At 49.7% G+C, this 12,856-nt stretch overlaps 5 protein-coding genes across 5 annotated transcripts; 2 read left to right on the plus strand and 3 right to left on the minus strand.

Moving 5' to 3' along the window:
- Positions 1–373: 373 nt before the first annotated feature.
- On the plus strand, positions 374–2,116 carry N7458_007457 (cytochrome P450 3 monooxygenase; the record flags this gene model as incomplete). Its single annotated transcript, XM_056910839.1, has 2 exons — positions 374–1,501; positions 1,568–2,116. 2 exons carry the CDS (start codon positions 374–376, stop codon positions 2,114–2,116), a joined length of 1,677 nt encoding a protein of 558 aa, XP_056763665.1.
- Positions 2,117–2,909: 793 nt separating this feature from the next.
- Positions 2,910–4,046, minus strand: fma-AT (acetyltransferase fmaC; the record flags this gene model as incomplete). The annotated part of the gene is made up of 4 exons (XM_056910840.1): positions 2,910–3,411; positions 3,528–3,667; positions 3,737–3,859; positions 3,927–4,046. The coding sequence occupies 4 exons, from the start codon at positions 4,044–4,046 to the stop codon at positions 2,910–2,912; spliced, it is 885 nt and encodes a 294-aa protein (XP_056763666.1).
- A 1,003-nt stretch (positions 4,047–5,049) lies between these two features.
- On the minus strand, positions 5,050–6,860 carry N7458_007459 (MDR family MFS transporter; the record flags this gene model as incomplete). The annotated part of the gene is made up of 3 exons (XM_056910841.1): positions 5,050–5,354; positions 5,416–6,559; positions 6,615–6,860. 3 exons carry the CDS (start codon positions 6,858–6,860, stop codon positions 5,050–5,052), a joined length of 1,695 nt encoding a protein of 564 aa, XP_056763667.1.
- A 1,100-nt stretch (positions 6,861–7,960) lies between these two features.
- Positions 7,961–9,036, plus strand: N7458_007460 (class I SAM-dependent methyltransferase; the record flags this gene model as incomplete). Its single annotated transcript, XM_056910842.1, has 5 exons — positions 7,961–8,025; positions 8,085–8,195; positions 8,248–8,513; positions 8,569–8,698; positions 8,751–9,036. 5 exons carry the CDS (start codon positions 7,961–7,963, stop codon positions 9,034–9,036), a joined length of 858 nt encoding a protein of 285 aa, XP_056763668.1.
- Positions 9,037–9,871: 835 nt separating this feature from the next.
- Positions 9,872–10,813, minus strand: N7458_007461 (fungal zn(2)-Cys(6) binuclear cluster domain-containing protein; the record flags this gene model as incomplete). Its single annotated transcript, XM_056910843.1, has 1 exon — positions 9,872–10,813. One exon carries the CDS (start codon positions 10,811–10,813, stop codon positions 9,872–9,874), a length of 942 nt encoding a protein of 313 aa, XP_056763669.1.
- Between the last annotated feature and the right edge of the window lie 2,043 nt (positions 10,814–12,856).

Below are 12,856 nucleotides of genomic sequence, written 5' to 3' on the forward strand. Positions count from 1 at the left end.
ACCGGCATGAAAGTCGTGCTTACCCGGTTGACGTCCGAGTCCGAGTCGGTATGTCCGGGGCCAAGGTCCGACCGACTCTCCGACAGCTCTTCCGAGCAGAACGCAACGCTATTTCATGTGGTTCTTGTTTCCCTGCTCCAGAATAACAAATCAGTCAACTCGGAATTCCGGACGCTATATCACGCCCGTCGCATTGCTCAGTTTCAATCATTGTTATTCCTCCCAGCACCCAGTGAAAGGCCCCGGTAGACAAACGCATAGTTACAGGTCTTTCTTCGATGTATGGATCTTAAACTCATCGACGCATAACACTCGCCTCCAATTCGTTCAACATCAACATCGCCATCGGCTGAAAGTAGTTTCCTACGGTAGCATGACGGGGTTTGCAGAAATCATTATTTCCCCAGCCTCTTTCATCTACTTTCCCTTGCTGATCCTTGTCGGCCATGCCGTGATCTTCATCCTCAACACTCTACGTCCGAAAGCCTTCCCTCCTGGGCCGCGCGGGCTTCCTGGCCTCGGCAACCTCCTCCAGGTCGATAGAATTTTCCCCTTTCTCACCTATGGCAAATGGGCCAAAGATTATGGGAGCGACACTCCCTTGGGAGTCAAGAAGGGCGCAACCAATGTCGTCATATTGAACAGCAGCCGTCTAGTCCGTGAACTTTTTGAAAAGCGCGGGGCAGTCTACAGCGACCGTCCTTGGCAGTTCATGAACAACACCTGGATCTTCAAAGATGACCTCAAAGCCGCCATCTTTCAGAACAGCTCGCCCTGGCTCACCTCTTGGCGCAGGGACTTCAACAAAAATTTCGGCCCGGCTGCCATCACGAGGCTCCGCCCTATCTACGAGGCCGAGACAGCCAGACTCCTGGTCAAGTTGCTTGAGGCCCCGACCGCGAGAGGCAAGGATCTGGAAGCCATTCTCGTATGCTGGATGATGAGCGTGCCATGCCTAGGAGTGTGTGGCAGGCGCCCGGATTCCATGGGCGATCATGGCTTTGAAATCAAACAGTTCAGACATTGCAGTGACGAGTACGCTACCCTGGTCGCACCGAACGCAGGGGACTTGTTCCCGTTTCTACGCTACCTTCCCGAGTTCTTCGGAATGGCCGAGTGGAAAGAAAGAGCTCGAGCTGTCAGAGAGGCAGTTCTCAACACGGGTACCCAGTTTCTGAGCGCTGCCAGGGAACAGCGCGCGGCTTTAGATGAGGGCAAGTCGATCGCATGGGAGAGCGTGTTGGCAAAGATGTTGAGGGAACAGCGTGAGAAAAATGATGACATGTTCACGGTAACAGACATGGGCAACACCGCGTTTCACATCGTATCAGCAGCGACGAACACATCGCTAGCGGTGTTCTCGATCATGCTGATGATTCTCGCAAAAGACCCACAACTTCAGCAACGAGTTCGAAACGAGGTGCTTGAGGTGTCGGGAGTCGCAACTCCCATGGCAACCGATTTATCTAGCTTGAAGTATACAGAAGCGTTTTGGAATGAGGTAGAGCTATCCCCTAAAGCCCACTGAGCATGCGCAAGATTTGAAGACTGAAGAGCTACCTAACAGGTCCATCGCTGGCGTCCCGTCGCTCCGCAAGGCGTCGCCCACGCTCCGTCTCAGGACGACATTTATAATGGCCATCGTATCCCCAAGGGCACTGCCATTATCATGAACGTCTGGAACATTCACCACTCTGAGGAGGACTACGATGAGCCTGAGGAGTTCATTCCGGAACGTTTCCTGCAACACCCATTAGGGCTGCGGTCGGACCATACTTTAGATGCTGCTCATCTAGAGGCGTCAGCTTCGCGGGTCACTTGGGACTTTGGAGCGGGCCGGAGGATATGCCCGGGGATGCATTCAGCAAAGCACAGCCTGCTCCTTGGTCTGGCTAAGGTACTCTGGGCTTTTGACATTTTGCCGCCCGAGGGAAAGGAAATCGACCTGAGCTTAGAGACTGGCTTCGTGCAGGAGATTGCCCTACACCCCAAAGAACTTAATGTCGTTCTAAAATTGAGAGACGGGCGCACCAAACAGGATCTCATGGACCACTACTCTCAAACTTATGCGGCCGAGGCAGAGGTGATGGGCTGGAAAGAGGGCCTATACCAGTAGTCAGCCCGAGCATCGGGAGACTGAACCCGTGGTTTGGCCATCGTCCATGTTTCATCTGTCAGTTAGAAACATGTAAACGTTCGCGGTGATATAGGTGGTGCCAGTGTGGTGCGTATTCGAGAAGCATCTCGACAGCACATAAGATCACTACACTTACGGCAGACAAAGACAACCAATCATCAATACACAATAAAATCATCCCATGGCTTGCTTCACCCAGACCTAGATCATGCGTAGTTATGGATAAAGAAAATCTGTAAATAACCCGAGGTGTCTTCGCACGCCAACTTCTAGATAGGGTTGTGAAAAGAAACTAAGGTCCACGGAAAGCTGTACGGATCCAGTCTCGTCAGGTGGCTATTTTGACACAGGACCTAAGGCCTTCTAATACACCACACTGTTCCGACCTTCCCGCTGAGACTCGTTGGCCAAGTGACAGAGAAAAGGATGTTTGACGGCTACAAAAGGTTACCCAGACACGTCCATTGCAAACAGATTCAGCAGATTGTCTTCTTGGATTGCTTTTGTTCGTCTCTATTTCTTTGCGGTTTATACTGAAAAGGGAATTACAGCTAACAAACCAGGTCCGTCTCCTAGGTGGAACAAGGTGAGATCTACTAGAGAAAACCCCCCGGAGGAGTATCATTGAAAGGAAAGGTGCTTTCTCCTACAAGACGCGGTCTTTGGTACACCAAAATCATGCCTGGTGTCATTGATGTGTTGTGCCACTATGGGCCAATATATATGTGCACCTAGTTCTTCTAACCTCCACCGATTTGAACCCCCCCCCGGTTCAGAAGGCCATGTGCCGCTTTAAAAAGTCCAGCTGTCTGTTCAGAATGCTCTCAACATCTCCAAATACCCAATCAAGATGCCCCTTGCCCTTCAAGATGTCAAGCTCCTTGGGCTCCTTCATATGCTCAAAACAGTTAAGCTGATCCTCTGTGGGGCATGACACATCGAGCTCAGGTGTCACCATCATAGCTGGCGTTGGGGAAATATACTGGACGACATTCAGGATATTCCATGATAGGCTTTTATAGTACGTCTGGACGGAGATGCGGTTCTCGACGGGAATGCCGAGGCGCTCGAGGGCGGGCATCATCTCGGCAGCGAGCTGGAGGCCGTTGGGAATACTGCCATCTTCGTTGACGTAAGGGAGATACATGGGCTCTTCTCCGTCGAGGCGGCTGGCGCGGTCGTGCATGGCCAGCTCGAGGATTGGCTGTCGTCGTTCTGGGTTGCCAGTTGAGTCGATCAGGGGTGCGACCGCAATTGCGGCGGCGACTCGCTTGCTGCAGTAGGACTTTTCTTCAGCTCAAGGGCACTGGCGGAGGAAGATGCAAGGTAAGGAAGAAGAGAGAAGAATGGAATAAAAAAAGAGAGAAAGGTACCGATCGGGGTTACGTACTCAAATGCCGCGGCCGCAAGGGTAACATTACCGCCAAAACACAGACCCCAGAGCGCAATCTGCTTCTCATTGACCAAGGGGTTCTCTTTGAACCAGGTAACGGCATCGTGAAGGTGTTCGGCTTGCTGTCTGGCGTCGATCTACACCGAGGCATCGAGGGTGAAGAGGTAAGTTTCCATTTTGGACGACCCTGGGTTTACCACACTCACATCATTCCTTGGCTCTCCATCACTGGCGCCTATCCCGCGAGGGTCATAGAGAAGGCAAGTAATACCATTCTCTTGAAACCACTTTGCAATATCGGGTAATATGGCATCCTTGGGCATGTTGAACTACTCAGATGTCAGTCAATGGGTACCTCGAAGCCATCACCAAGCAGTTGGTAATATGGACACGTACGCCTGGGGACATGATCAGGGCAGGGCCGCGCTGTGAGGCTGGGAACAGCCAGCCGCGTAATGTGAGTCCATCGAGGGTTGTGAACTCGACATCGGAGCGAGGTAGAGTGCTGGCCGTCATTGTGTTCTTCTGTGAAAGAGTTGAGCTGGAGGAGGAGAATGATCGTGGTCAAGACACTGGGCCAGTGTGGCTTCTCACAAGCCGGAACATATTATACAAGTAGTAACTCGTAGACAAAAGTCGATACGAAACATTTTGCAGCAATAATTACAGTAGGTATCTCGGACTCCGGAGATCAGCCGCAAAGCCGGAGTCTTGGCGTCGCCGACTCGCACCGATCGGACGGGAAGAACCTTAACCTTATCACCCCCGCCGATCTGTCGGCCCGATCTCCAACGTTACCTTAGCTTCCCTACAGTAACACACATATACAGATTTCTAACCATTGTGAGTCACGAGTTGATTAGTGCTATAGCATGCTAATATAGTGTAACATTGTATGTGGCCAACTTTCTCAGAGAGTCGTCCGATCCATCTAGAAAGATAGGAATCGATCTACAAAGAGCCTCTGTTGGGAGGAATAGGAATCGCCTTCGATTTGTTGACTTGGTACCCTAATATCGTATAATTCTATATATATTCACTTAAATAAATCTGAAAATAAAAGCCGTAGTATTCTGAAATTCAGAATATTTGCAATACTGTCAATGATTCACTCAATCGTGACTACCCGCATAACTAGTTGCAAACGTCATCCGGTCTGGAATCGGTCAAACAGCCTTCTATCCCTCGCCATCACCGGAGTCAGATTATAAAGATAGATAAAGTCTTCATACCATCTACGTATAAGAAACTCGAAGCACGAAGGGACCCGGGAAAATTAATCTTGTCTTAAGACATCTGTGAAACTCGAAGCAAAGAAGAGACCTCATATTGATCCGAGGTAGAAAGCAAACGGCCATAGTCCATGGAAGCATCTCCACCATAAACTGCAAGCCTCTAAAATCCAAGCAGCAAAAACTCTAAAATCGAAATATAAAGTCGAGACGTCCCTTGACCATCCACCATAAAAGGCTTAGCCATCACAAGGATCTCTCTTGGGATATGCTTGGAACAATCCTGCTCAAGCAAAGGCAGCTCCCCCGGCTGAGCCATGCAGTCTGTTCCAGGGAGTGAAAAGTCCCATCAGACAGGCAAATCCAACCATTCCGACTGAAATTGCGAAAGTTGCTTTGAGGCCTGCCATGTACGCAAGTAGAACACCGTGTATGTCGTTGGGAAACGTTGCACGAATCTGTGTTGCGCCCGTTGCGATTAAAGCCATGGGGTCGACATCTGGGGCTGTTGTTTTTATTTTTGTGAGCATGGTGTTCACGAAGGCTGATTGCGCGGCTGAGACACTGAACGCTCCCCCGAGGGTTTGGGCCACTGAATCCGATTGCTAGATTAGTTGAAGAGTCTCCGAAGCATCTGATAGGGGCTTGCTCACGAAAAATATAAGCCGTCACTGTTGACATATCTTGGGCGTCCGCATTTGCTTGGGCAATGTTCATGGGGATCAGCCAAGGAATAACAAAACCGAAGGCAGCGAGAATTTGATAACCAATCCATTTCCCAGCCGGGGTGCCGATATCCCATGTGTAGATCAAGCCGGTTCCGATCGTTGCGATAGCAGCACCCACAAGCATGACTGGTGTTGCAATGCCGGTTCTTTCAACGAACGCGCCTGCAAGAATAGCTGCGATACTGAAGGTCACCACCATAGGCAAGTTCCGTACCCCAGACCCAATAGGGCTGGTGTCGTCAATGCTTTGAAAGTAGGTTGGGAGATAGTAGAGGAGGATGAAATAAGAGCCGGCAAAGAAGAACATGTATGTTGACGGAGCCCAAAGAGCACGCTTCTTGAGCAAACGTCCCACAAGCATAGCGCGCTCACCAAGGTAATACTCCCAAATAATCAAGGCAACGAGAATAGCGACAAAGCCGACGAGTAGACCGATCACTTTACTCGAGTTCCATGATTGGGTTTGTCCTCCATACTGCAGGGCCAGAATGAAACAAATGATGAGGCACATGAGCAAAGACACGCCAACAAGGTCCATATTCAGGATCTTCTCTTTTAATGGTGCCTTTACCGGCTTGGCACCACTCGGGGAGTGGAAGAAGATCAAAATGATCACGGCTGCAAGACCTCCAACTGGCAGGTTGATGTAGAAGCACCATCTCCAGGAAACCTTGTCTGAAAAGGCACCACCAATAAGCGGACCAGCTACAGCAGACAAGCCATAGGCAGATCCGACCAAGCCCGTAAATAAAGGTCGTCTCTTGGGCTCGGAAGAGAAGGCAATAATTGTGAACCCACCCGTCGCCATACCCGCACCGCCGAGACCAGCAATCGCTCGTCCAGCAATCAACGCGTTGGCATTTGGCGCCACGCCGCATATGAGACTGCCAATTTCGAAAATGAAGAGGGAGACTAGGAATGTCGTCTTCAGGCTGAAATACCTGTATGCTTTGCCCATCGAGGTCTGGAAGCCACCGAAAGTCATGAAGTATGCCGAGCCGTACCATGATACTTTGTCGAGACCGTGGAATTGATCGGTGATTTTGGGGATGGCAGTACCGACAATTGTCTAGCAAAGTTAGAGTAAGTACAGATAGATTGTAAAAGGGTATAGAGCCACTCACTTGGTCAAGAGATATGATGAACGTGGCAAGCATGATGGCCAACACAATAAAGAATAGACTCAGACCATGAGGATACTCGTCTGCTGCGGGAGCCTCATTCGACTCCCCGGCCTCTTCAATGGGAGGCGCTGACCCATTCTGCCTCACATTCTCAACATCATCCTCTTTATCCGTCGCTGATGTAGACTCGTCGGCTGCTCCATAGAGAGGCAAATTTCTCTTTGGGTCGACCTGGTGTTCAGCCATCTCGCTCGAATTGTGCGAGTGCTACGGTACAAACTGTCGTATGAAAATAAAAAGAATAATTCCTAAAAGTCGCCCAAGTTGAGTATGTTTGATTTATGAAGAAACCCTATCCTGAGATCTGCCCCTGTCCCCGATCGGAAAGCCAATGCACGGATCTCAACAACTAACCAAAATAATGATTGGTAAGAGCAACTGTAGTCTGCTAACAATTTCTACCTTGGATTAATAAGTCGAAGTTATGAACTACTCTAAGCATTCTATACCCTGTCTTCCGTGGAATAAGATTCTTTAAACCGGGCGGATCAGAAACCGAGTGCCCTATGCAGCCTTTATGCTCAACCGGAAAGTCTTTCACACCGACTCCGAGAAAGACCCTTGCATAAAGACAATTAGTTAAGGACAACAAACGCTTAGCAAGGTACATTGTAACCTAAGTAACTAGTTGATAGTTGACTAGCTACCCTACATCATAACTGACTAACCAAAAAGGACGATTAATAATTGATCAGCAGATGTTATAAAGCAGCTTGTACCCTAGCTTCTGCGCAGTAGTTTAGGACTTTTGCAAACGGCGGCCAGGATCGGCGTAGGAACATGCGTGCGGCTGAGCGAATGAAATGCGGGTCGGAAAGCGAATTACCCCGAACGCCCCACAAAAGACCCTCTGTTTTAAGAATCGGAGAACTAGAACGGGGCTAATGCGCCAAGGGCGCATCCAATGCATGATTAGGTGCTGATTATGACAGGAAGTATACGTATGAAAACCGTACTCTACACATCACCAACCGAATTAGACTATCATTGATAATCGGAGGTCTGCGATGCTCGGAGTCGGTTCTCGGGTGGAATTGGCCGGCATTTAGGAGGCCTCATCGGAATGGCTTGACTATGGGTGTCTCTCACGATCATTGCAATCACGTCTATGGAGAAAAATCTATGAAGCATTCTACATCCCAGCCCTCATTTAAGGGATATTCCGGTTTATCGTTACGTCTCCTCTCCTCCTCAAATCTCTCTCCCTTCCCCTATATCTCTCGCTATCCAATAGCCTTGTTTCCATAGTTTCCAAACAAAGGCATTTCGTCCCAGAAGCCCAAAAAATGGCATCCGAAAAGCCCCAAGAAAGCGTTTACTATTTGAAGCCTGGCGACGAGGAACGCGCCAGGTATGTCAGGCTCCCTATGATCCCCTGGCAACAGTATCCTAACCTTCAACAATCTCCAGGCTGAACAATCAACACCGAGTTCTGGTCCACATTATCGAAAATGAATTGCTGCACGCTCCCATCGATCCCTCGACTATCGTCAAAATTGCAGATGTAGGAACAGGCACAGGGTGAGTCTTATGCCCCTTGGATTTCTTCAAGCCTACTGACCGAATGTTAAAGTATCTGGCTCGACGCTCTGGCTGCCCATCTGGACCCTATCCCGACAGCGATCGGCCAACCCCGTCAATACGACGGCCTTGATATGTCACCAGCCCACTTTCCGGCTTTTCACCCGGAAAACTTTCATTACGATGTCTACAACATCCTCCAGCCTGTCCCAGAAGGATTGAAAGGGAAATATGACTTGGTCCACGTGAGATTGTTGGTGTCTGCGTTGTCAAAGGGTGACGTGAACACGGCAGTGGACAATCTTGCTCAACTTTTACGTAAGTAAGATTTCTAGCTCGATTTGAGCGTATTCTGACTGTGGCTTGGGCAAAGGACCTGGAGGGTGGATTCAATGGGATGAGCTTGATGGCGAATCTTGGGCCGGCAGGGTCCCCAGCGCCCATGTGAGGGAAATGAACGAGCTTGTTAGAAAGCACATGGAAACTAAGGGTATGGAGCTAGAGTAAGTTCAGTGTCCCATCTCGCCGCTTTTCTACGAATACTGACGCTATCAGTGTCCCCGCTGCTTTTGTTAAAGCGGCAGAAGCTCATCCTCGCCTTCAAAACGTGTCCGAGAGAATCTTCAATACAATCAAAAGTGGGCCTGAGTTGAAGGATGATGTCAACTCGGTTTACCTATGGTCGTGTACCACATCTACCAAAATGATTCTTCAGGCAAGCGGAACGCCAGGAGCGGAGGAGGAATTTAAACGGCTTTCCGAGGGTGCCAAGGCTGACATCGAACGGGATGGGATTTTTTGGGATTCTGATGAACACGTCTTACTTGCACAGAAGAAATAGAAGGTGCTGAATAGACCCAGAGCGTATGGATTGGGTATTCAGCTTGAACATAGGTATGTAGCACCATACACCAATTTACAAGGGAGCAGCACAATGGGCCAGGAATATATAGACCGGGTGGTATAGAGATAGGTCATGTCACCACTGATCCTGGATCCTTAGCCTTTGCCCGTTTGAGGTCTGCTTCGCTTGATTTGTAAGGTATCGATCTCGTCTCAGGCTGCCGGATTCTTCTGTGCTGGCGCATTTGTGTCGTCTCAGGATTTCCTCGGGTTGTGACTGGGGCCCAAACTGTTGGGTACGGTACTGTAAAGTGTAGATAGACCCCGAAGGCGTCAAGTCATCATTTGCAGGCTGCGGCCCGGTCCATGGGCGGGGCTGTGGGCCACTTGTGGCCCTTATTAGCCTGCAATCCTGAAGGTGTTCAATCTCACCCTGGCCAATGAGTCTATCCGGACGGAGATTCGTCATTCTCTGGCCTGATTATGCATGCAGATGACAAGAATCCGACCGGAAGTTGGTATTTACCGATGGTGATTATGTGGGTCTACCAAGTTTCGCCGCGAGGCCGTGGCTCAGCTTTAGCCGTCGCGCCTTTTGCCTAATTTGTACTGATGGGTTGATGCAATTTATTGAAGATTGTAGTCAGTGCAGATCATTTCACAGCTTATCCGTTGCCGGAATTTTCCAAATTCAATTGCAAGGTGTATTTTCTCGATAGTCTCCTACTTCGAAGTCAGTCCTACGTTGATCACAGCGTCGCGTGTGCCTTGATCTTCTCGTGAAACATTAAGCATAATATCTTCAATGTCTAAACCACTCCCATTTCTTTCCGTCAGTGAAGCTCCGAGTGTTCCATCTCTGTCTGTAACTTCTGAATAACTTGTCTCAGCTTCTCGTGCTCGTTTGGGATTGTCTCCACAATGTCCTGCACAAGAACAAGAAGGCCCCCTGGTGGTACTGAGCTTCCTGCAGCCGCCTCGATCCTTGTGGGGTCCGGAGTAACATGATTGGCCGTGCTCGGCGTGACGGGGGCAAGGTGACTGCCAGTGGATACCGAGACCCTGCTGCCATGTCGCATTGACGAGGTACTTTGGAACAGGCTCCGGTCCATGCGGTTGATAAGGTGCATAAGCAGCTGAAGCACCATGACGAATTGGGCCACTGAAGACGGCCCTACGTCGCTGGTCTGTCCGCTTCGATTGTGTCGTTGCCGTGGCTCTTTTTGGGACTGTAAGCACCGATGGATAGCGTCGCAGATGGCCCGAAACAAGGCCACGAGGTGTTGGTGACAGGCGAGTGCTGAGAATGCCAGCGAATAATTGGTGGTAGTCGGGTGGATGGTAATGTCGTCACGATCCGGTGCAGTGATCTTATTCATGATGCGTATCAGGGTATTAGTGTCCTCCAATGCCTCGTTCACCTCGGGTGACGACACGGTCAGGGGAGTACGGTCCGGGAGGACAAGACGGCGCATAGCCCGCCTGGCCCTTTGACCCAAGGACGTTAGCTGTGAGGATAAGGCATCGGTTGGGTCTCTGTTGTCATCGATTTCTTCGCTATCATGGCCGCCATCAGTGGTCGACGGGGCAGTGGAAATCGGACCCGTGTTAGTCCCGACTGGTGCTACCAAGGAGCTGAATAAAGTTGGTGAAAATGGCTGGAGGTTTGCATCCCAGCCGTTGAAGCTAGCGACAGGTCCGCCCTCGCCAACTCCGGAGAATTGACCTACTAGGTCGCCCAAGTCGGCCCCCAGGAACGGCCCACCCTGATACATTGGCCGAGCTAGGCCTTGTTCGAGCCACGATGCGTTGCTTCCATTCCTAGACCCTGGGTCGGTGTCTCTTTGGACGGATGTTTGAACAGAGCGACGATTGGATCTTTGTTTCACTATGTATGAGAGTCAATGCAAGACCTTGGTCAAACCGCGCCTTATACCGCTCCATCGACACAGAAGCGAAAGTTGCAGAAGCAGATTGCCAATACGTACAGCTGTAAACACAGTCCACTCCTGCCTTCAAACATCGTTCGCATGGAGACAGGGAAGATCGGCTTGGGGAAACTGGATTGCTCTCCCCTCCTAGAGCCTCATCTCGAAGGCATCTCACCTTTTGCTGTCGACAGCGGTCACACGACTGCCGGTGTGACATTATACACGTTCTCGCTTCTCCATATCAATCTGACCTTCCTTTTGATTCGGGCCTGGCCTCTTATATGTCAGCGAATCTCTCTTTTTCTTCCGGTGGGGGCTGCCTCGTTTAGCTTTGTCGCTCAGTATGGCGTGGGCTACAAGGATGTATATAAGCCATGTGTTAGGGCTCTCTTCAGTGACAGATGGAGTTGGATGTATTCACGTTTCGGGGGCCAAATTGGCGTCACTTGCGCCCATTATCACCACCAAAACCGTGTACACAGCACTAGATACGGGGACAGAATTGGCGTTTAGTAATTCTGAAAGGAGGCAACGTACTTGAGATCCACTCTTCTTGCAGCAACCTTGGCATCCCAATCGCAGCCTCATCATCTTATATGCGTTATGCACATGCAGAATCATCCTTCGGGTCGTTATCGGCTCGAGACGTACAATTGTGGTTCGATTATCAAGCACACTATCCTCGAAGGATCCCCCGAGCAAAATCACTAGCGTCAGTATGAGGAAAAAGGAGTAATACCAATGAGAACTGTGCCTACCCCCTTCCCCTCAGCCCTTGCCTCTAGATAGGCGGCGGAACCCGCCCGTGAAATCGTAGCCGGCCCTTGCACCGGATGTTTTGAGGTGCTGAAGCGGATGTTCTATGTGTAAGATTATCTAGCGCAGCCGGTAATTCCCTACAGAGGATACCTTTCATTGGCATGGGTCATCCATGCCGAATCTTAGCCTCGTACTTAGTTAGGATAATCTCTTTTATCATCATAGTCCCCGCATTCAGCTCCCGGCCTCTGCCCCATACCTTAAGGGCCTGTCCAGTGGCTTCCCCGCGCAGGCTTGCACCCTCCAGAATACAACTTAAAAAAAATGGTCCGCGCCTTTGTGAAAGGATAAATCGGCAGGAATCCCGCTCTGTTTGGGGTTTGTTCATATAGTTTCTCGGAATAGATCTAGTCGAGCCTACCACCCGGCCACCGGGGCAACGTTAGCTAATATCTAGATCATGCATATTGATATATGTAAGCCACATCTTCACGCTTCAGCGAGTAATATATAGAGATAGGTGTCCCAAGGTTGCGCCGTACTTTTGCATGATACGTGCAAGTTGATCATACCTGGAGTTAGGTTACATCCTTCCTGATACCTATATTGAATGCATTCCACCAAACACTAAGACATATGTACTTGAAGTACATGCCAATGCTCGGTAGCCTAGATATCTGTCCAGCCTCGTAACCACTTTTCCCGCGGAAACGGAGAATTTCCCCAAAATCCATTCACTTCACACGTTCTAAGATCTTTCACACTATCCAAATACAGCAAATGCCTGTCTAAGCTCCTTCCGCCCCCACAAAAGTGAATTTGCAAAGTATGCAGACCGATTGGGTAAAATCCAGGCAGGAAACTTCAGCATCAGACACTAAGATTTCCATTCTGCTGGGTGTGAAGGATCGATTTGGTACCGAATCGTCTGAAGTACCGATAAGAAACCCTATATCTAAACATCTTCTAATAACTTTCTATTGAGTATGCACTTATCTTGCTGCCTCGGGTCTGTGATATCGAAGTAGCGGCTGTACTCATGATGATTTCAATACCCATAAAGCCGCTGATGATAATAACACGGTGCTTCATCCAACCTTTGATTCACTCAGAAGTCAATATTCTCAT

This window comes from Penicillium daleae (assembly GCF_028827525.1).
Source record: "Penicillium daleae strain IBT 16125 chromosome Unknown utg000007l_segment0_segment0, whole genome shotgun sequence".
Taxonomy (NCBI): domain Eukaryota; kingdom Fungi; phylum Ascomycota; class Eurotiomycetes; order Eurotiales; family Aspergillaceae; genus Penicillium; species Penicillium daleae.